Consider the following 23,770-nt stretch of genomic DNA (forward strand, 5'->3'; position numbering starts at 1 on the left):
TCAGCTGGGAGAATTTGGAACCTGGCAATATTTTCATATGGTGTAAAATTTATATTAGAATTTTCTTTTATGTAGTAACAAGTTCCTGGGCTTGGGATCCCCCCCACCCAATCAGGTAACGTGAGTCTGTATAATAAAGAGCTAGAGCTTAGCAAGGTCTGCCTTTAACTCTTACGAATACTTCTTATCCATATCTTCTCATTTGCAAGGTAGAAGATGGTTCTTTATTCGTGGTGAGAATTGAATGATCAAAATCCAATTTCTCAAGATAGTCCTTGTTGATTTTTCTTTCAGCTGTACACAGGGTTAGTGTATCTTTTTTTTTTTTTTTTTTTTAAGATTTTATTTATTTATTTGAGACAGAGAGAATGAGAGACAGAGAGCATGAGAGTGGGGAGGGTCAGAGGGAGAAGCAGACTCCCTGCCGAGCAGGGAGCCCGATGCGGGACTCGATCCCGGGACTCCAGGATCATGACCTGAGCCGAAGGCAGTCGCTTAACCAACTGAGCCACCCAGGCGCCCAGGGTTAGTGTATCTGTAAGGAATTTTTCCTCCAGCTAGTTATCTGCCCTAGTGCTTTTTTATGGTCCACATCCTGACTTGATGTGGTGACCACGGTGGCCAGGGACCAGATTTACTAAGCCTCCTTCTTTTTAAAGAAGTGATGGTTTGCAGCAGACAGTTCTCAGAATGACAGCCGTGGTAGCAGTGGGGATCATGTCTGTGTATTTACCCAAGTGCTCTTTCAGAAACGGGGGGCCCCTTCGCACTCCTTTTACTCTTCAGACATCTCTGCTAGAGACTCAACAGTCACCTTGAAGAGAGCTTCTCAGGAGCTGGTGCAAATTGGTCTTTTAAAGATTGTGGAACAGGTTTTTTTCCCCCGAGAGTGTTCTCTTCTGAGAGAGAAGTCTTTTCTCTGGGAGGTTTCCTACATTTACTCTCAGAGACAGATGATGGTTGGGGAAGCCCGCAGTGGTGCCTGGCCCCTGGCTAGCCCTCACTGACCATTGAGTGAATTCAAGAACTTGGGGAGTAGATGAGAATGTTGAGAGTGCTCTTGACTCAGAGGAAGGTGCTCTGGATTATGCTCATTAGTGTTTCCTTGAAGTCGTCTGTATATTAGAACCGCCTGGGCAACTTACAAATCTTGCCCAGGCCCACACACGGACATCCAGGTGTGTAAAAGCCTCCCAGGTGATTCTGATGTATAGCCAGAGTTGAGAGCTACTGCTCTAAGTAGAGTTTCTGAGGCTTGTTTGTTAGCCATTTAGAACCTAAAATGGGGCAGGGTTGGCAGCGGGGAAATAAGTGGCTTGGGAAATTATGAATGAATTACATTAGTCCCTTATTGAAATTGAGGTGATATATTCTTCAGGATGTCCAGATCTTTTTACAGCATTCCCTTTTTGAATGTAGCATATTTTAGAACACAAATCAACTTAATTTCTAAGATGACTTTAGTGCTCGGTATTAAACAAAAAACCCTAAAGTTTTCCCCTATATAATCTCTATGTGTGATCTGTTAGTCTCACCTGCTTTATCAGCACCAATTGGCAATAGAGCTTCAGTTATCTATAGCAAATGCAAATTACTCCACCATAAGACAGTTGAATACTACAGTAGGCCTTGATTTGGGGGCAAGAGACTTGTAGCTAAAATAACTTGGACTGAGTGTGTGGTTCTTTAATTCATGTTGTCAAAGTACTGAGCTTTATAGTAAGGTTCCCCACTCTAGAGGAATTTTTTTATTTAAATTTGCTTTGGGATGGACATTTAATGAGAGAATTTCAGCCACAGAAGAATTGATATAATCCAGATGCACATAAAATTGTGCTTGCAATTTCAGGGGGTTTACAGCCCATCTATGGAACTGATAGTAGGAGGAGAATTCCATGGAGACACATGGACATGATGTACCACTTGCATCTGTGATAATTTAGCTCTTGTAACTCTAGACCATGGTGCATTCTGATCAAATCAGCTGACATGATTTTGCATCTTTTCCCTTAGGATGAAGACCCCGAGACCAGTTGGCTTCTCCTTAATGAAGATGACTTGGTTATCCTTTTATCCCAGTTTCCGTTCCATGAACTCTTTCAACATCTTCTTGGGTTTAAAGCAAAAGGTAGACTGATTTCTTTTGTCATGTGTTAAATGGGACAGTGGCAAGCTCAACACAGGAACTCAGCATCCAGCCTTCCATCTTGGGCAGGTTCCTGATTCAGGTTCTCTGGTGCCTGACCATACCATGCGGACATGGTTGCATCAGATCTCAGATTTCCTTCCTTTCTCTTATGATTGTAATTTCCCACCTAGTGCTGAAATGCAGAAAGGTCAGCTAGCTTGCACATCACCCAGCTTTTCCTTTTTAAGATTTTATTTATTTATTTGAGAGAGAGAACATTAGCAGGGGGAGGGTGAGAGGGAGAAGCAGACTCCCTGCTGAGCAGGGAGCCCAACGTGGGGCTTGATCCCAGGACCCCGAGACTATGACCCAAGCTGAAGGCAGATGCTTAACCAGCTGAGCCACCCAGGCGCCCCCCAATTCGCCTAGCTTTAATTTGTTGTTTTTATTTTTATAGTTTGTCTCAGGTTCCCCATTTCATGTTGCTAGAAGAGCCAGACCAGTGGGGTTTGTTACGTTTTCTCTGCCTTGGCTTTGTTCCTCACTGAGATGTTTACACGTGTCCTTCCGTGTTTTTTCATAGTAATTATAATTTCTTCCTTTTCTCCCATTAACTTCTAGGTGATTATTCACCTGAAACAACAAGACCTCAAGAGATGATGAAAATTTTTGCCTTTGCTAACTCACTAGTGGAGCTTCTGGCTGTGGGGTTAGAAACCTTTAATAGGGCACGCTACAGGCAGTTTGTGAAGCGAGTTGGTTATATGATCAGGTAATACTGCTATTGCTGCATCTGTTTCTGTTTGCCTTCGCTGGGCTCAGACACACATACTGTGTGAAATTGGGATGATGGACATTTCAGTGTATGATTCAGGTCTGATTTATCATAGAAGTAAGAATTTTCTTTCACCATCTAGCAGATGGGAATTCTATAAATGCTTCCAGTCAGAATATTTGGTTAATTATCTCAGATTTAACTGGTTTGCTAGATAATTGTCCTTGGAGTCAAGGTTCTCAAAGCAGTTGCTGGGTTGAACTTGAGCAGAGAAACTCAACTCGGTCAAGGAAAATGAAGCCTCTTTGAAGCCTCTCTCCTTTTCCTTTGCTCCCTGTTTTCTTCTACCTCCTCACTTTTGCCTGGGAATTGTCACTTAGCTGTGGAAGATTGGCAGTAGTTCTCTCGTGTCATTATTTTCCTGTTACCTCTCTTATTTATTCTTATTCTGATTTTCTGTTAAATTCCCTTTGAAGAAAGTTGCAAAGACTTCTGTCAGTGGCCATTGTTTCGAGCTGGGGAAAGCATTATCATTTATTTGATTGAAAAATGGGTTTATGCTTTTCTTATCAAGGATGAATAAATTTTGAGAATGTACTGCTTTTTATTGAATTAATTTTGTATCTTCTTTTCTGCATCGTTAATGTTTCTGTCTTTACTGTCATTCCCTACAGCACATCAATATGCTGTTATTTCTTCCAACCTCCTTTCCCTCCAAAAAAAAGCCTCTAAAACTTCTCCCCTTCCTCAGTGATGTTTCCAAAACAAAATTGATTGTAATTTATTTTTTATGTGTATCCATGTGCTTTGTAAAGCCAGGTAAATGATTCTAGGATGCCCTGCAAGGCTGGGGGGTGACTTTAAAGGTCTTGAGAAGACCTTTAGTAGAATGTAATGAAAACGAGATGGTGGGAGAAAGGATGGCTGGTGACTTGAGAGTAATTTCTTTAAATCTAAAAGCCCATCTACTTATTCTCAGAAGTTCAGACATTCATTTTCTGATTCTGCTTGCTAAATAAGGTAAAACCTGTCTTTGGGTTCATATATGTGATGTAGGATTGAGTGTTTACTATGTGCCAGGAATATACCTTCTTGTTTTATTCTCCCAATAAGTCTGTAGGAGAAACATTGTTATTATTGCTTTAAGGTCAGTATTCACTCTGTAATATTTCTCTGTAAATATTTACAGCTGATTATTGTAGTTTACGTAGCTTTCTCAGAGTTGCTCACTTTCTCCTTAAAACATTTTCTTTGCTTGGTTTCCAGGATCCCATATTCTCCTGGTTTCTCTTCCATATCCCTGGCTGCTCATTTTCTGCCTCCTTGGTTGTTTTCTTTTTTTTTTTAAAGATTTTATTTATTTATTTGAGACAGAGAGAATGAGAGACAGAGAGAATGAGAGGGAGGAGGGTCAGAGGGAGAAGCAGACTCCCTGCTGAGCAGGGAGCCCGATGCGGGACTCGATCCCGGGACTCCAGGATTATGACCTGAGCCGAAGGCAGTCGCTTAACCAACTGAGCCACCCAGGCGCCCTCCTAGGTTGTTTTCATCCTCACTCCCAAACTTCTTGATGTCGGAGTGCCCCAGGACTCAGTTCCTGGACCTCTTCTAGCTCAATCGAAACTTGCTCTTGGGACTTCATCCATTCTCATGTCTTTAAATATCACTGAAATACTATTACGATTCTCAGAGTTCTATTTCTAGCCCTCTCTCTTAAGCTTGTAAGCCCAGCTGCCAGCTCAGCATCTCCACTTGGATGACTCACAAACATTGTAGTTTAATACACCCAACGGACTTCCCTCGTCCCACCTTCCAAGCCACTTGTCCTTGGCCTTCCCATCTTCAGTAAGTGGCAACTTTGTTCTTCTGGTTGCTTGGGCCAGAATACTGGGTGTCATCTCTGTCTTTTTACACCCCACATCCAGTGTAACAGCCGATTCTGTCATCTCTAGCTTCAAAACACTGTCATCAAATCTAAGATGCCACCAATTCTGAAGATGCATTTTGTGTGCCTCTAAGGAAAAAATGCTACAAAAATATGGCATGTTATCAATTTAATACACATTCCAATTGCAGGGATTACAGTGTGAAAGATGTGCATCTTTTGAACTAATGAAACATGCTGTTTCCAGAATCCAGCTGCTGCTTCCCACCTTCACTGCTACCACCCTAGTTCATTCTCAGATATTTCTCCCTAATTACAATTGTAATAGCCTCCTGACTTATCTTCCTGCTTTTGCCCTTGTTCTCCCCTCAGCTTATTCTCATAACAGCCAGTGTTCCCTGGAAATGGTGAGTCAATAGCTCATGTCACCCCTTTGCTCCCAGTCTCATTCAGAGTAAAAGCCAAAGGGTTCACAGTGGCCTGGTCTTCATGGTCTGGTTTCCTGTCACTTTTCTGATTTCCTCTCCAGCCAGTCTCTCTCTCATTTACCTGTTCCTCCAACATCCTGATCACGCCTTTGAGCCTTCACACTGGTTGTTCCTTCTACCTGGATGCTCTTCCCGTAGATATCCGTGTGACTTCTTCCGGTCTTTACTCGCATGTTGCTCTTCAGTGAGGCCTTTCTTGCTCCCAACCAACCCCCCTCCTCTGGCCAACTCCCGAGAAACTTTAGTGCCCTCTCCTACTTACTTTCCTCGTCGTCACTTATGACCATGTGACAGACTATACTTTTTACTTTATTTTGTTTAATGTCTGTTTGCCCTGCACTAAATGTAAGCTGCATGAGGGTAGCTTGTCCCCTCACGGGATGCTCTTCAGAGCCTAGAAGATAGTAGGTGTTCCATAAATATGTATTGAATAAATTAGTGCTTCAAATGTTAAATAAAGGTGCCAGGATTGAGTGCGTTAATGAAATGAATGAATTTAATGAAAAGTGCTGTATTGCCTTTCCTCCTGCTCAGGATGACCCTTGGTTATGTGAGCGACCATTGGGCGCAGTTTGTGAGCCACAACCGAGGCTTGGGTTTGGCCCAGCAGCCTTACTCCGTGGAGAAACTACAGGTTGAATTTGATGAGCTGTTTCTGAGAGCTGTCCTACACGTGCTGAAAGCCAAAAGGTAACAAGTGTGATGATAATTATTGAGAAATGGCTCCTTGGCTGGTGAGGAAGATTTGTGTGAAAGTCATCGACTACAGTACATCTCTTACAGTAATGTCTAAGTGTGTTTCGTCTGTTTCTTATCTTGGGCAAATTCATTGTCTTTAGTTTCCTTATCTATAGTGGTGACTGAAATGCTCTTTTTAAGGTTTCTTTCAATCTTAAAATAACCCGATTCTGATATTTCAAGTTTTGCCATCCCTGAACTTTTAGGGTAGCCTTGAACAAGGTGTGAATTCTATTTCCCACCTGTCTCAGTGCCTAAGTGAGGCAGATTAGGTGCTCAGTGCATAGTACAAATGATTTGCCCCCCCCCTTTTTAAAGATTTTATTTATTTATTTGACAGAGAGAGATGCAGCGAGAGAGGGAACACAAGCAGAGGGACTGGGAGAGGGAGAAGCAGGCTTCCCGCTGAGCAGGGAGCCCAATGCGGGGCTCGATCCCAGGACTCCGGGATCATGACCTGAGCCGAAGGCAGACGACGCTTAACGACTGAGCCCCCCAGGCGCCCCTGATTTGCCCATTTTATTGTTGAGGTGTCTTACTGTGAGGATTCTCACGGGTCCTGGTCCCCTGTCTTGGCTGTGTAAATGCTGTCTCCTGATCATGTTGTCTTTGTTGCTGCTTATAGCCCAGGGTGCTCTTGGGGCAGAGGCAGGGGCACAGTGGTGCCTCCTGCACTGTCTTCCCTGAGTATCTGGCCAAGTGTAGGAGCAAGTTCTGCCAAGCATTGTGCCCTCTGCTGGGGGACGCGGCCTCCAGCGCCCTCACGAACTGCCGGCTCTCCCCACCATTGCCTCCTTCTGAGTTGGCGCTGCTCCCTGTTGCCTGGGCCTCTCAGCTTCAGCCCGTATTTATTGTGTGTTGTGTAGTGGCTTTGAGTCTTGCCACCTTGGGCAAGTCACCTAGTCTTGTCTTCTCACTGTCTTCATTTATAAAATGGAGGTGATGGTAATGATTCTCCCTGTTCCATTGACCTCATGGATATGATCCCAGGATGAAATGCAGTAATACATGGAAATACTTTTTAAGTCATGAAGGATCTTTTAGATGTAAGTGGTGGTGGTTCTTTTGTGGTTTCAGATGAAGAATAGAAAAACTGCTCTCTTAGAGAAATAGCAGAACTCCTTGACTAAATCTTAAGCACTTTTAGGCACTCAGAAGGCATGGGTCTAAGATAAATAGAACTTGGGCTTAGAAATTGATCTTTACTCGTTACACTAGGTTGTTTACTCATTACTATGTTGTCCATAAATTTGGTGGTCTCATGAGGTAGACTGGATCCTGTGCAGAACCCTGCTGGGGGTCAGGAATAGTCTCCTGTCTCTGATCTGTCACTCATCATTGTGGCTGCTTAGCTGAGATGGAAAGCTCTCACCATAGTTACCCGCTCCTAGAGTCTGAGCTGGGAACTGTCCTGTAATTATACATGTAATTTACAAAGGTGATAATCATTTTAAACTTTAAAATATCAAGAACTGTTATTCTTGAGTATAACTTATCTTAGGAAAGAGATTACATGAGAATCAGATGTTTAAAGCCATGACATTTAAATTTATTTGGCACTCCAATAGAAATTTCTAACAGTGGTTATCCCCCAACCTAAAGCAAAACAAAACCAAAAGACAGTAAAAACCTAAGCCAGACTTACTGCCTATCTTTCATATGGGGAATTTCGTATCCTGAAATACACAGTCCTGTGACATTACTTTTAAGGCCTCTGCAAGTCCCTCTCACTGTTTTGGGATAAGTTATACAAGAGTGTCAGGTCCTATGTGAGGTGTTAGGGATTATTATATAATAAGACAGAAGCTTGGCCCAACTGAACAGTTTCTTGAACCTTTGCTCAGGAGTCGAGCTGTTGCTTTTCAGAATCTAGGTCAATGGTGGTTTGGGCCACTAGCAGCGTGATGCCCCATAGATGTGGGTCAGGCATGTACTTTAATTTCTTTTTCTTTTAATAAGCTTTGTTTGTAATCGGTCAATTTGTAGGTTTGTCCAAAATAGAGCAACAGTTTTGAGTGCCTCCTTATTTTTTTCAAGATTTTTTTGAGATAAAATTCACATAACCAAATTTTAATGAGCATTTACTGAGTGCTGATTGTTTGCAAGATACTGGTTTAGGTAGTAGATAATTAAAATATAAGACTCTAGGTTACATTGTGGTTTATTCAAAGATAAACAAAACCTGGTTTCTGCTCTCAGATTGTTGTGGTTTGTATGTGTACGTAAATTACAGCAACCTGAGGCATTTCTCACTGTGTGGTTTAAGGAGCACTTGAGTCTGAGTCAACCAGGATGACTAGAAGCTGCAAATTCTTGGGCCCAAGCTGTGACCTACAAAGTCAGGATCTCTGTAGGCAGGCCTTGGAATCTGCATTTTCCACAAAGTTTCCCAGTGGTTTTATTTTATTTTATTTTTGTGAGTAAAGCGATAGAAGTTCATTAAGTGAAGATCTAGAAAAAGCTCTCAAGAGTGAGAGGGATCCCTACAGGGTTGCCACTGAGGACCTTTAGGGTTGGTCTTTTGTAGAAAGCTAACCAGGGAACTTAAATTCTTTTAACATCTCTATTGATACCACCATTGAGCAAGGACTAGAAATAACACCTTCAATGGCTTACTTCCTTTTTAGGGTCTGTTATTCTTTGTTGGTCACAAGTGATTATCATGAAAAAGACACCCACCCCACAGGCCTAGGGCAGGGTGGTCTGGTTTGTTCCCTTATCTCTGGTTTCCCCCACACCTCCACATTTTTGGGATTTCTGTGAGCCAGATCACGTAGCCCCCTATTTATCTCTCCTTACCTAGCCCCTGCCTGTCCCTTACTCATTCCTCCCCCCTAGAATAGTCTCCTGTGATTTTTCTGCCCACTCTGGTGTGAGAACCACCGATAAAGGGTATGATATTGCCAAAGTCAGGTATGGATGGAGTTCTGTAATAGTGCTGGAGGAAGTCAGAGGAGGGCCTCCCACTTGGGGGGATGGCAGGTTGGAGGTGCGAGGTTCTCACCTGGCTTGTCCAGGAGTCGTCTCATACTCTGAACGCAGTGAGGGCTCTGGTTAGAGAAACGTGGGTCTGAGCTGTATAGTGGAAGCCTTTGAACGTGGGGCCGAGGAGTGTGAATTTCATTCGCTGATGAGTAGGGAGTCCCTGGAGGGTGTCTGATTCTCCTCCCGCTCATTGCATGTGTGTCTGTGTGCACACTCGTACCTGCACACAGGCTCGGACACATACATCCACATCTAAGCGCCTCTCTGTCACCCAGGCCTTAAAAAGATCTTTGGTTCAAAACACAGCTCTGCCTCTTACTACCCTTTCTGTGCCTGAGTAGCCTTATGGGTAAATTGGGGAGAGTATCAATAATACTTGCCTTGGATTTAGTGAGGACGGAGTGAGATGATCTGTATGGCAGGGTGATTAGAACAGTGCCTGGCACAGACGAAGTTCTGTGTGAGTATTGCTGTTACTCTTACCCGTCCTTGAGGCGTTGATGGCCGAAGCATGTTAGAAAAATGGCTGTGTTGTGATTTAAGAACTTTTTTTTCCTACCAAAGCAGGTCTGCCTGCTTTCTCAGTGTGGTGAAGGTGACTGATACATGAAACTATTCCTACTCTTTAAAACACGCAGACTTGGCATTTGGCTGTTTATGTCGGAAATGCCCTTTGGGACGCTGTCGGTCCAGATGCTCTGGAAGCTCTTCTACCTCATGCACCAGGTGGAGAGTGGGAATCTGGAGAAACTCTGCGTCACTCTCCCGCCTGCTGAGTGCAAGAAGCAGCTCCAAGGTACAGCCTGGCTAAAGTGTGCGGATAGATTTTTTCCTACCCTGTGTGCCTTTGCTCTTCATGGCTTTGTTCTTTTCATTTTTAGAAGGACTAAGAGAGTATTTTACTCTGTGTACTCACATGTAATGATTTTGAAATTCGAAAGATTGCTTTATTGTTTTGATATATTAGAATGCTAATTCCAGTTTTCATTATTTTTGAAATGCTCTGGGTAGTAACTTGTTATGATCCCAGCTCGGGGATGGGAAATGAAAATTGGGTTGTAAATGCCCCCATGGAGTTATTTTGAAAATACAGGACATTTGATGGACTACCTTTGATTTCTCAAATGTGTAAACACATGGAAAGAAGTGTAGACTTACTGCCTTCTTACTGTGAAAATTCCATCAGGGGAATATATTTTTTAAACAGACTTTTTTTTTTTTTTTTTAAATCTTTCCTCTGTATCTTTGCCTTTGTGGCATTTAGTTTTCTGTCACGGATCCCAAAGCTGTTTGTCAGTTGTGCCCGCTGGTGACAAAATGTAATACTGCTTACATTGTATCTTCTGAGAAGTTGGTAGAACGAACACACTGTGTACTGTTTATCACATTTAGCAGTATTGCTTTCATGGTAATAACTAATTTCTCGCCCCAGATTTTCATTTATAAGAAAATCTCTTTTGTTTGGAATGAATGCTGTGTTTGTGCTGAGTGCTTTGTTAGTCCTAGCAGTTTTCATCAGTAAGGTCATCATCAGTCATTTGGCTGACAGTTACTAAGTTGTTTCAAGTGTGTCTTTGAAGGGGTCTCACCCGGTGACAAAACCCTTCACTAGTCACTAGTGTCATTTAATTTTCAACAACCTTTTAAGGCAGAGAAACTGAAAATTGGGGATGTTAAGTGTCACATCTGAGGCTACATTATATGTAGAGTTGGAATTTCATCTTGTCCCTGCCTTTTTCCCCGAAGCCTGTAGAAATCCATTCTGGAACAAAGAATCCTAAATATTTCTAAATATCTTTTAATTTTATATCTTCTTTCTCTCTGGAAGAGTGATTAAAAGTGATATATCTTCATTCTTTCCCTATTTTAATCTTCTTGCCCTGAACTTGCAGACCCAGAACACTTTGTGAACTTTGAGAAGTGTCTGTCTGCCATGAATAGCTCAGAAGAGATTTGCCTTCTGACTACATTTGCTCAGATGGCTCAGGCCAGAAGAACCAATGTGGATGAAGACTTCATAAAAATTATTGTTCTGGAGATATATGAGGTTAGAATATTAAGTTTTAGAAATCAGCTAAAAAATGTGTTCTTGGGGATTATCTGTGCGTTGATTCTTTTGGGATTGCTTTACCAAAAAAATGTGACGAACTTGTACTGTCCACACTCATGGAAGGAGATAGAAAATCAAAGGAATATCATTTTGCTGTAAGGAGTATTGAAAATATGAATCATACTCATTCCATTTCCCCCTGCTGTCTCTTGACATTTGATGCGTGAGTTTTGGTGAGGAATAGAGTCTGATGACACAGCCTGACACTTGGGTGTTAACACTATCTGTTGCCCTCTGCCCCACAACACTGCCAGTAACACGGGGGCCTGGCTTCCAAGCCAGTGTATTTCTGTGTTTTTTAAAAGATTTTAATTAATTAATTAATTAATTGACTGTGCAAGTGGGGGGAGGGGCAGAGGGTGAGGGAGAGAGAATCTCAAGCAGACTCCCCAGTGACCTCGGAGCCCCGACACGGGGCTCGATGCCACAACCCTGAGATCATGACCTGAGCTAAAATCAAGAGTCAGACGCCTAACTGAGCCACCCAGGCGCCCCTTCCAAGCCAGTTTAAATGAGATGGTGGAAAGAGTACTGACGCTCAGGTAGAAGACCTGGGTTTGTTTTAACTCTGCTAGCAATTGCCCATCTCACAGCCGGAAAGGTGCCCCACCACTCTGGGCTCAGCTTCCTCAGCTATAAAATGACAGGCTGGGATGAGATCCTTGCCTTCTTCGTCTTTTCACTGAGCCATCCCTAAGGGAGGATGAGAGTGGACTCTGGACCCTGAGTGTCTAGAGACATAACCCATATATTTAAAAAGATGCATATTTTCCATTTAGGTTGTAATTTATCTGTTTATCTTCATTAAAAAATATTTCTTCCAAACTATTCAAGTAAACTTAAAAGTAAAATTATGTTTGAGGAAGATTATCTGAGTTTATTACCTTCTCCCCAGTACTCCAGTTTGAAAATGATAGACCTGGATGATCTAAAGTTCTTTTCCAGGATCAAATATTAGGCTATTCTTATATTTGTATTTTGTACTTACGCATGAAGTTAAGGCCTAAATCCATCTGGAATTCCAGACTGTCTTCATGGTATGAGAATATTGCAGGGGGTGGGGGGTAGGACTGTTTTCATATACAGTAAGTGGCATTCTAGAACAAGGTCTTTTATGAAAGTAACATTTGTGCTCTTGAATGTTTCAAGGGTTTTGGCCAGTACTCACAGTAAAAGTTACATTGTTTATTACATTCTGATTCTGCTTGTGTGTGTCCATGTATGTGTGTGTGTGTGTGTGTGTATACATGTATGAAATTGAAGCAATACTTAATCTTACTGAGATGCACTCACCTTTTTCTATTCTGTTGTTATTTTTCCGTTCTATTCCCTTGTATTTAAAAAAAAAAATCTGCTTGCTTTGGCATCAGTGGATTGCAGCCTGTGCTTTGGAATACGTTGTTTAAGTTGCTATTTTAGAAGCTCTTGTCATTGAGGATCTTATTTTGTAGGAGAGAATAGGTATTTCTATGAAATGCATTCTGATTTTCATCATTTTAGCAATTTTCTCAATTTTAAAGAAGTTTTTACACCAAAAGGCCTATTTTATAGCTACAGACAGACTTGGGGAACTTGGAGTCATTGTTACATAGTTGCTTCCCTGCCCCTCCTGACTCACAGCCTCAGGGTAGACAGTTTGCCCTCCAAAGGTCTGACATCTTTCTTGAACATGGTGTGACCCTAGGCTCAGTGTGAGATTCTTTCTCCTTTACTTGAAAGCATCCTAATGAATTATGGAACTGTGTTTTGACTGGTAATTGACCGAAAGTGCAATCTCCACCTCCTCCCACTTTTAGGTATCTTATGTCACCCTGTCTACCAGAGAGACTTTTTCAAAGGTTGGTCGAGAGCTCTTAGGGGCCATCACAGCTGTTCACCCTGAGATAATTTCTATCATTTTGGATCGAGTTCAAGACACTATTGACCACGTGGGAATGGTAAGAGCACTGATTTTGTTTGTTTTGCTTTTTTTGTTCTGTTAAATTCTGCATTCATGGAGCAATGAGAAAAATAGGTTGTTGGGAATGACTGAGTCACGGGTGCAGCCGGATGAAGAGAGCACATACTGTGTCCCAGGCTCTGCCATTCACCAGGCCTGCTTGGGGTTAGCGGCTTCGTACAAAAAGCTGTGATTGTTTCTCTTTAATCTCCTCCAAGTGACTTTCCCACCTCCCTCAATAACAGGGTTTTCTTTTAATTGTAGTCTATAGTTAATAACAGTTTGCACTTCAAAGTTTGTTTGGCTGTCATAATTTTTATATTTTATACTTGGAAGAAAACAACCCTGATTAAGAAGGATGGCCCTATTTACATCAGCCAAAAGCAGAATTAAAAGTGGTAATTTAAGTTGAACAAGACACATATAGTTTATTTCTGTCATTTGTCACAATCCCTTTTGTAATTTTTGTCGATGTTAAGAACAGGTGTGTTGTGATATAATTCACATGCCATACAGTTCATCTATTTAAAGCATGTAAGTCAGTGGTGTTTTAGTATATTCTCAGAGTTGTGCAACCATCACCACTCTCAATTTTAGAACATTTTCATTACCTCAGAAAGAAACCACAAACTCTTTAGGTATTACACTCTGTCCCTCCAGCTGTCCCTCCAACCCCTGCAGCCCTAAGCCATCACTAATCTACATTCTGTCTCTATAGATTTGACTCTTCTGGACATTTTATACAAACAGAATTATACAATATGTGGTCTGTGACTGGCTTCTTTTACTTAGCATAATGTTTTTCAGGTTCATCCATGTTGTAGCATGAGTCAGCACTTTACGCCTTTTAATGGCCAAATATTCCATTGTATGGATGTGCCATTTTATTTATTTATTTATTTGTTAAAGATTTTATTCATTTATTTGTCAGAGAAAGAGCACAAGCAGGGGGAGCAGCAGGCAGAGGGAGAAGCAGGCTCCCCGTGGATCAGGGAGCCCGATGCAGGACTCTATCCCAGGACCCTGGGATCATGACCTGAGCTGAAGGCAGACACTTAACCAACTGAGCCACCCAGGCGCCCCTGATGTGCCATTTTTAAAAACATACACTTAATGAAGATCTTTTTCATCATCTATAAGAAGGCTATAATGTGTGAATTTTTCACATGGCAGGTATTCACGTGTTATAACCTGAAGAGGAACATTTAAAGTACTTTTCTGTAAGGTATTTGAAAAGGGCCTTTCTGTCTTATAGTCACTGCATTATCCCTGTAGGATAGATGACTGATAACTGTCATTACTTCATCACATTCAAAAGTGGGCAAATTCCAGTGAAAGATTGATTCATGAGACATATTGTTTCTAAATGAAGGATAAATGATATATCATGCTTTCCTTGGAAGAGTACATGGTACTTTTTTTACATTAAAAAATTTAATGGTGGTAAATTATACACAGCATAAAAATATACCATTTTCACCCTTTTTAAGTTCAGTGACATTAGGTACATTCACATTGTTTTGCTGTCTACCGTCACCATCATCCATCTCTAGACCTCTTTTCATCTTGCAAAACTAACTCAGTACTGATTAAACAATAAGTCCCCATTCCCTCCGTCCTCCACTCTCCAGCCCTGGCAGCCAACATTCTACTTTCTCTCTCTCTGAGTTTGACTACTCTAGGTACCTCATATAAATGAAACCATCCAGTATTTATCCTTTTGTGATTGGCTTCCTTCATTTAACATTTTGTCCTCAATGTTTGTGCATGTCGTAGCATGTGTCAGAATTTCCTGCCTTTTTAAGCCAGAATAATATTCTATTGTAAGTATAGACCACATTTTATTTATCTGTTCATCTGTTGATGGGCACTCGGATTGCTTCTTCCCTTTGGCTGCTGTGAATAATGCTGCTACGAACATGAGTATACAGCTATCTCTTGAGACTGTGCTTTCCATTCTTTGGGGGATATGCCCAGAAGTAGAATTGCTGGAACATAGGGTAATTCTATTTTTCATTTTTTGAGGCACCACCATACTGTTTTCTATGTGGCAGCAGTACTTTAGAGAAAAGCATTGTATCCCACTGTGATATGATTATGTTGAGATGAAAGCCCTTTTATATGCAATATACAGGAGCATGGTTTTAGTTGTTCAGTTTTGAGTGATTATCTGATGGGATGAGTCCCAAAGAAATATACATAGGGGGTCACAAGATTCTTTCCATTTGGTTGAGCTCATCACCATTTTCTCTTAAGTGTTTTTCTGGTTTGGGCTACACCTGTATTTTAAATTTGGTCATAATAGTTCAAGTAGTAAACTGTGCCCAGAGATATGTTTAACTTAACTGTAAAAATTGGGACCATAAGGTTTTTAGAGCACATCTTCTAAAAGATGCCTCCATTCTCTGTTTATACCTATAGTTCCTTTGTGCCCTGGGAACTTGCTGACATTTTTGGAGTAAGTTGTTCAAACCCTCTCTGCCTTTAGATGAATAGGATAGCTTTGAATATTTTTGTTGTCACCTTGGGGTTATCAGGAATCAGATGTAGCCCCAGAGCCTGGAAGTGATCTGTGGGCTCTAAACTGTTCTAGTTTTCAAATGTTGAACCATTATTGTTTCCTGGAATAAAAGCCACTTGATCATGGTGTATTATTCTTGATATATGTTGATAGATTCAGTTTGATATTTTTTGTTGAGGATTTTTACATGTATATTTATGAGGATATTGATCTATATCTTATTGTTATGTCTTTGTTAGGTTTTGATTTTAGGATTATATCGGCCTCATATGAGTTGGGAAGCATTCTTTCCTCTTCCATTTTTTAAGAGTTTTTTAAGATTGCCATTAATTCTAACTTGACTGTTTGATGGAGTTTACCAGTGAAATCATCTGGCCCTAGAGTTTTCTCTGTAGAAAACCCTTTGATAACAATTTGCATTTTTAAAACAAATATAGAGCTGTCCAGATTTTTGTTTTTCCTTAGTTTTGGTAAGTTATGTTTTTAAAGGCATTTTCCCGTTTCATCTAACTAGTTGAATTTATTGGCATAAAGTTGTTGGTAATATTCCCTTGTTAACCTTTTAACGTCCCTAGGGCCTTTCACGATAGCCACACTTTGATTCTTGGTGGAAAGACACATGCTATACCATTATTTTATCTAGCTGGGATAGATGTTTTTCTGGACAGATCTCATTGCTGTACTCATTGTTTTGCCCTTTCTCTCAGATTCTCACAGTGTAAAGTAGGATTTTTCCATCTTTAAAATTACCATTTTACCATTTTATTCAGAATATTCAAGACCTTTATTAACAAATCCTCATGAAAATTTAACTATGTGAGTGCACACACACAAAGGAAAGGAAAGGTTTCTTTAAAATTTATTGTTTCTGTTGTTCTTTCACATTTTGTTTTGCCTTTCATTGGGAGCAGTGCAGGAACCTGAAAAAAACTAGTATGTATGTTCTAGATTTGCGTTGTCCAATGCTGTAGCCACTAGGTACACGTGTAACTATAGAGTCCTTAAAAGGTGGCTAGTCCAAATTGAGATGTACTGTAAGTGTAAAGTACTCACTGGGTTTCAAAGACTTCATATGAACAAAAAGTATGTGACATGTCACAGTTTTGTGTAATGATTACATGTTGATAATGTATTGGATGTATTGGATTAAATGAAATATATTATTAAAATTTTATTACTTGTTTCATTTAACTCTTTAAAAATGTGGCTGTTAGAAAAATTAAAATTACATATGTAGCTTGCATTATGTTTCCATTGGATAGCACTGTTCTAGACATTGTAAAACGAATTGCTCTTCTGATCAGTCTCCCTTAAAGCAAACTATTGAGTGAACCCAGATTTATCTTAATTTGCACACATGGGTATGTTATTCAGAAAGTGATGCTATAGACTTTTTGTAAACAGGTTTTAAAAAACTTTTTATTATAGAATCTTTCAAATCTGTGTAAAAGAATAGGGTAATGGATCCCTGTGTACCCATCATCCAGCTTCAACAGTTACCAACTCTTGGTTGATCTTGTTTCCTCTTCACCTCCATCCACTCCTTGTCCCTCTTCCCCAGATTGCTTGGAAGCTAACAGAAATATCTTTTTAAATGCCACAGAAGAAATAATAATTTTTTTATAGTTGACATGCAATATTATATTTGTTTCAGGTGTACAGCATAGTGATTCGACAGTTGCATGCATTATGAAATGCTCACCACGATAAGTGTGGTCACCATCTGTCACTATACAAAGTGATGACAATATTATTGAACGTAATCCCTATGCTGTACTTCTCATCCCTGTGACTTATTTATTGTATAACTGGAAGTTTGTACCTTTTTCACCCATCCCCTTACTCCCCTCCCCTCTGGCAACTACCAGTTTGTTCTCTGTATTTGAGTCTGTTTCTGTTTTTTGTTTATTTAAATAATTATCGAAAGTGCTAACGCTTTTTGTAAAATGAATGACCATCTCCTCATTTATCATGGCTTTAAATTTGGGCCTTGGTATTCTTAAATGGTTTTCTTAAATGGAAGTATATCAATTTATATATAAATAAAAGATTGTTGACCTTTACAAAGGGTAGCAAAATGTGCTTTTGGTGTATTATTAGTTTTAATATTTATTTTATTTGGTTGTCCATGATGTTCATTTCATTTGTCTAAAAATCAAACAAAACCCCTCTTCCTTTTGGAAAAAAATTTTTGCAAGCAGTTTAATAATATTATAGTAATACAGGATTGTCCTTAAGCTTCGATCTTAATTATCATCATTTTCTTTTAAATAAGGTTTCTTTATACTTGTTTAAAGAACTGCCTTTGTATCTCTGGCGACCATCTGCCTCTGAGAGAGCTGTGATTCGGGATTGGTTATTGAATTATAACCTGGCAATGGTGAAGAATAAATTGGCCTGCGTTATTCTAGAAGGACTCAATTGGGGATTTGGTGAACAGGTATGTGTTAAAACCATTCTCTAGAGACTGGAGGTTCTATACACATCAGTTTTAAAGAAGCATTTTCTCAAAACATAAACATTTCCAATTATCATTTGCAAGGTCTGCAAATTCTGTTAGCTGTGTCAGAGTTTAGGATCTTTTCTTTAATTCTATTTTGCAGAGTGACCATCCTTTACATGAAGATAAATTGTTCCACAGTGAAACTTCTTCTCTTTTTCCTAAGACTGTTTGTATCTGTTGTGTTATCTCTAGCTGTTTACTGCAGTTCTTCCTGCTTGCCCCTCCTGACTCTGGTCTCTCTTCCTCCTGCATTTTGTCTTGCTTGTCACTGCCACATTTGTCTCCTAAAACACTGTGCATTGGCTAAGAGCCGGCACTCTAAGCAGGCTGCATGCCTGGGTTCTGTTCCCAGCTCTGCCACCTCCTGGATGCATGACCCCGAATGCATCTGAACTCTCAGGGCTTCAGGTGGTCATCCATCAGCATTGATACTAACACGCTTACCTTGTAGGGTTGTTGTAAGGATTCAGCAAGTTAGGACGTGCAGAACATTTAGGACAATTCTTGGTGCACATTAAGTACTCAGCGGTGGTAGTTTTTGTTAATAATAGTTTATTAATAGCTTTGTTAATAATAGCTTATTATTATTGAGAGTTTGCTACCTATCATATGTCTCCAAAGATGCCATGTCAATGATTTTGACTGTTAAAACTTTCCTTCCTCTTGGGGCACCTGGGTGGTTCAGTTGTTAAGTGTCTGCCTTTGGCTCAGGTCATGATCCCAGGGTCCTGGGATCGAGCCCCGCATCGGGCTCTGTGTTCAGCGGGAAGCCTGCTTCTCCCTCTTCCACTCCCCCTGCTGTGTTCCCTCTCTCGCTGTGTCTCTGTCAAATAAATAAATAAAATCTTTAAAAAAAAAACAACAAAAAACTTTCCTTCCTCTTTACCCTAGACCTTATTAGTTAGCTCCTAGATCAAAATGTTTTGGTATTATACAGGGAAAATGGGAGAGAACTCAGCCCTCTCTGTCTGCCAGCTTTTATTCTCAGCAAATCATTTAGTCCTCATAGCCGTCTTGTGAGGTTTCCATGTACTTGACCCCTGTTGTACAGATGAGAAAACTGGAACCAGGCAGCTTTTCTCCCTGGGTGTCCCTAGCCACCTGGGTCTGCCCCTGGGTCCATTTGGAGCTTCTCCCACTCCAGTGCTGATGGGTGAGAGCTATAGGGGGCTAATTTTCATCTTCACGTTCTCTGATTTGTGAGTAGAACCCCCCTCCCCTCAGCCCTTCCTCTCCCAGCTGGCTGTGTGAAGACTTCCCTGTGAGAGTCTCCACGATCCTTCATTAGGAAAGTCATCTTCCGTTAAAGGATTAAGAAATGTATTTCTTCAGGTTGCAAAGGAAGATTGGATGGGAAATTCGATAGGCAACTTCAAGCTCCTGAAGGAATATTTTATCTGTGTTATCTTTTTTTTTAAGGTTTATTTATTATTTATTTATTTATTTAGAGAGTGCACACGTGTGTGATGGGGGGTGGTGTGGGGCAGTGGATAGAGGGAGAGGAAGAGAGAATCTGAAGCAGAGACCCTGAGATCATGACTTGAGCCGAAATCAAGAGTAAGACGCTTAACTGACTGAACCACCCGGGTGCCCTGTGTTGTTGAGTATCTTCTATATTTTCACTGATGATAGAATAATGAAAGGGAATATAGACTTAATTTATTAAATATTTTCCTGTTTAATAATACTTGAACAATTTCCCGGTTTGTGGCAATGCCCTTAAAATTGTAACCCAAAGACTTTATAGAGCTTCTAGGGTGGGGGAGTTACATTCAAAGATATACCTGGGGTCCAAGATGAGTCAGATTCAAACCTATCTAAGTGCAATTAATGGTTCTTTAAGATTTCAGGGTTTTTTCCTGTTGTCATTTTATAACTTAATTGTTAGGGGATGTCATTTTTGGAATGCTTAAGTTCTACATCCAAGATCCTTTTTTACTATTTTTCCTAGTCTTTTTGTTCAAGGGCATGTTAAAAAAAAAAAAAATCAAGGTGGCTTGTTTGTGATTATTTTTCTCTTTGAAAGGGTACCCTTCATCTGGATCAAGCAGTCCATGCTGAAGTGGCTTTAATGATTCTTGAAGCGTACCAGAAATACCTTGCACAGAAGCCATATGCCGGGCTTCTTTCTGAAAGTATGAAGCAGGTATTTCCTTTTCCTCTATACTGAGAACATCTTTTTTGTAAGTGGCCCGGGTGGATAAAGTTACAGTATTTACCCTTAGATTGCCTAAGACCATTTCTGGCAATTTAAGATCCTGAAATTGAATTCTGTGGTTGGATAAAGATTTTTCTTTGAGAAGTAGCTTACATATGACCATTTCAGTGTTGTAGAATTCAGTGGAAGCTGGAGCTGGCATGTCCTGGCTCAGGAGAACGGACTGAATTTTCAGGAGCTTTGCAAACCAGGTTGTTAACCTGTTTGTAGCTTGCACCTGACCATGGTGGGAGTTTTTACACTACCAAAATTGACAAACCCTGTAAATGATCTCCCACGCTCCAGCTGGTTGTTAAAACGTACCTATCATGACACCATTTGTTGTGTACCAACCTTTGTATTATTGCTCCTTTGCTTGCACTGACTCAGATCAGGTTCACAAAGTGACTAGCAAGTAAGCAGAAGTGGTAGTTGTGAGAAATTGCTTTAATTGAGTGCTGTAAACACTTGAGTACTGGTAAGTAGTATGTCCTCTCTTTTGAGGATGTTGTCGATCACAGAAGGAAATGGGCGGGTGAGCTTACTGATTTAATTTGTATGTGACTAATTGTGGTTTTAAAATAAATAATTGTTTTAGGTTTCATATTTGGCCAGTATTGTTCGATATGGAGAGACACCTGAGACCTCATTTAACCAGTGGGCCTGGAACTTGATCTTGAGGTTAAAACTGCACAAAAATGATTATGGAATACAGCAGAATTGTCCAACTGTTCCCTTCTCCAGCACTGTGCCTGACATGACAGAGTCACCCACGTTTCATCCTCTCTTGAAGGCTGTTAAGGCGGGCATGCCCATCGGCTGTTACCTGGCTTTAGCTATGACCACCGTGGGCCACAGGTACAGTGTGGGCTGAGCCCCTAGGGTCGCTGAACCTCAGTCAGTGATTCTAGATCTCGTTTTTCACACCCCAAGGTCTGAGGCCTCCATCAAACCTATCTAATGGTGATCAGGACCAAATCATAAGCCTTATTAATGGTTTCTCCAGGGGAAATGCTGCCCAAATTCATATAAGACAGATTTGTACCTCATACATTATGGAGAGAGTATATCTGTGCCCCAGAGTGGAATGTTCATGTCAGCAGTAGGTGTTTTCTCTTTCTTGGAATAGAGATCACATAAAAAGAATTGGTCATCTGTATTGAATTTTGTTTAAAGTGATGGCAGCCCAACTCAGGCTTCTCCACTAAAGGGCTAAATCTGCCCAGGGGAAAGAAATGCCTGATCAGGTCACATGCTTCTTTGGCATGAGCCCAGAGCTGTCGCTATTTCTTCCACTGGAGCATTTGCCACACTGTGTTGTAGTTGTCTGTTCAGTCTTCTCAGGGATCGTCTGTGAGGTCCTAACCTCAGGAACCATGTTTGTCTTGTGTTCCCATTTCATCCCTAGTGCTGACAGCTGTAGCTGGTCCCGTAAGTAAATGGATGAGTTCTTAGTTGGTTAAAAATCGTTTTTTTTGTTTTTTGTTTTGGAAAAGATCATTTTCCTACGATGTATTAATTTTTTCTAGCCTATCTGTTTTTCTAAAATCTCTTTCACCTACATGCTTCTGGTTCTTGCATTTTAGACTCACTGTAATACTTCTTTAGCATCCCAATGTCAACATCTTGTTTCGCATTACATGTATTTTCAGTGGGATGCTGGGTGTCCTATCAGCTGTTTGTGTTCGGCCTTGTGCTCTGAAGTGGGAGAGACATGGAACTGTTAGTTAGCTGCCTTCAGGTTATTGACAGTTTAGTGGAGCTGGTTGACAGAAGGTAGTGGGCAGCGCTAAAGATGTGATTGTGGGCCGGATGAGGTTTGTAGAGCGGTGCTTCTCCACCCTTGCTGCTCTTTAGAGTCCTGTTCGGAGTGATTCTAAAGCTACGGAAAAGAGGGCGAGAATCCAGATATAATTGGTCTGGGGGCCAGTTCTCCAGATTATTCTGATGTACAGCCTGGATTGGGAACCACTCAAAAGTATGAGCAGAAGGAATTTCAAGGAAGGAGAGATCATGAGGGCAGGATACCTGCGTAGAGGAGCGAAGCTTTGGAGAGGAGTCTTAAGTAGAGAAGGCATCCGAGGCTAGGGGGCAGAGTGGTGACACTCACCCTCTCCAGGTGACTAGTGCCCCCAGTGTGGAAAATTCAGCCACGGGCCTTGCCCTCCCCGTCCCCCCGCAGCACGTGTGCACTCCGAGCAGCACCCTTACTGTATTGCAGTGTGATAGTGTCTCTTGCTCTCCTCGTGCACTGCGTGCTCCTTGACGGCAGGGCATTGTCCTGTCATCTGTGTATCTCCACAGCTTGGACTAGTAGGTGTTTGACTCCATGAATGCGGGAAGGAGCAGCAGGTGTCTGAGTGTGTGTGTGGGGGGGTGAGGAAGCACTCCTGACCGAAGCCCGTGCTTCCCGTGAGTGACCGGAGGTGACCACGTAGGTGAGTAGGGCCCAAGTGTGATGGACAGATTTGAAAGTCAGGTGAAAGAGGGTAGAACTGATCCACTAGGACGAGGAGAGATGTTACACAGGCGCTTTGGAAAGCACTCTTCTTTTTTTCTAGTAACCCAAGTGTCCTTCGCTAGGTCGAGTTTCCTGTACCTCAGGTTCCTCATCTCTAAAATGGGAATAATGATAGTACTGGACTGACTTGTTGAGCCTTAAGTGTGTGATAATACTTTCAACTTGTTCAGCAAATGGCTGGCATGTGGATTCTGAGTGTAGTGCTCTGAACTTAATCTTTCATGATTTCTCTCGTGTCTTGTATTCGTTCTGGGACTGCACCTCTTTATTCACTGATACTACTATCGGTCTTCTCCAAACATAACTATTTGTTTGGTGCTGATTACTGCATCCCGAACGGGAGTGGAGGTGAGAATAAAGTGTTTCTCTTGTGGACTGAACTCCATCCACCGTGGTCATCAGGGATGTATATATACTAGAACTAACTTAAAACAATCTTATGAATGTGCTTGGGGTTGGGGACAGAGTATTCAGGGATATAAGTTGTACATGAATATAACATCACACAGAACAGAGAACAATAGTCAGAGAAATCACCCAGAATCTTTCTTACCCTAATGAAACACTGGGTTTTTCTTTTCCGGTTTGCTTTTTATCCAGTATTTTTTCCTTTGATGTTTTTTAGAGTTATAACATATGTATAATTTTGTATATCCTTTGTTTCTCATTCTAATATTATAAACATCTCCCTGTGGTATAATCTTTGCATCATTACTTTTATCTTTTGAAATGACTTTTTACCCTAGAATTTTTTTTTTTTTTTTAAAGATTTTATTTATTTATTTGAGACAGAGAGAATGAGAGACAGAGAGCATGAGAGGGAGGAGGGTCAGAGGGAGAAGCAGACTCCCCGCCGAGCAGGGAGCCCTATGCGGGACTCGATCCCGGGACTCCAGGATCATGACCTGAGCCGAAGGCAGTCACTTAACCAACTGAGCCACCCAGGCGCCTCTTCACCCTAGAATTAAAGCAGTATAATC

General features: G+C 41.1%; 1 protein-coding gene across 4 annotated transcripts in view; it reads left to right on the top strand.

The window, feature by feature from the left end:
* The window catches only part of EPG5 (ectopic P-granules 5 autophagy tethering factor), a 105,928-nt gene that overhangs the window by 20,954 nt on the left and 61,204 nt on the right, over positions 1 to 23,770 (top strand). For all 4 annotated transcript variants that reach the window (XM_045886788.2, XM_064577657.1, XM_064577658.1 and 1 more), the window contains exons 8-16: positions 2,014 to 2,128; positions 2,750 to 2,900; positions 5,811 to 5,966; positions 9,638 to 9,795; positions 10,892 to 11,046; positions 12,906 to 13,046; positions 17,845 to 18,009; positions 20,099 to 20,218; positions 20,868 to 21,127. In XM_045886788.2, the coding sequence (XP_045742744.1) occupies positions 2,014 to 2,128; positions 2,750 to 2,900; positions 5,811 to 5,966; positions 9,638 to 9,795; positions 10,892 to 11,046; positions 12,906 to 13,046; positions 17,845 to 18,009; positions 20,099 to 20,218; positions 20,868 to 21,127 (1,421 nt within the window). The remainder of the gene's footprint in view (positions 1 to 2,013; positions 2,129 to 2,749; positions 2,901 to 5,810; positions 5,967 to 9,637; positions 9,796 to 10,891; positions 11,047 to 12,905; positions 13,047 to 17,844; positions 18,010 to 20,098; positions 20,219 to 20,867; positions 21,128 to 23,770) is intronic.

This window comes from Mirounga angustirostris, unplaced genomic scaffold (assembly GCF_029215605.1).
Source record: "Mirounga angustirostris isolate CCGP_5_RB_7025 unplaced genomic scaffold, mMirAng1.0.hap1 SCAF_14, whole genome shotgun sequence".
Taxonomy (NCBI): Eukaryota; Metazoa; Chordata; class Mammalia; order Carnivora; family Phocidae; genus Mirounga; species Mirounga angustirostris.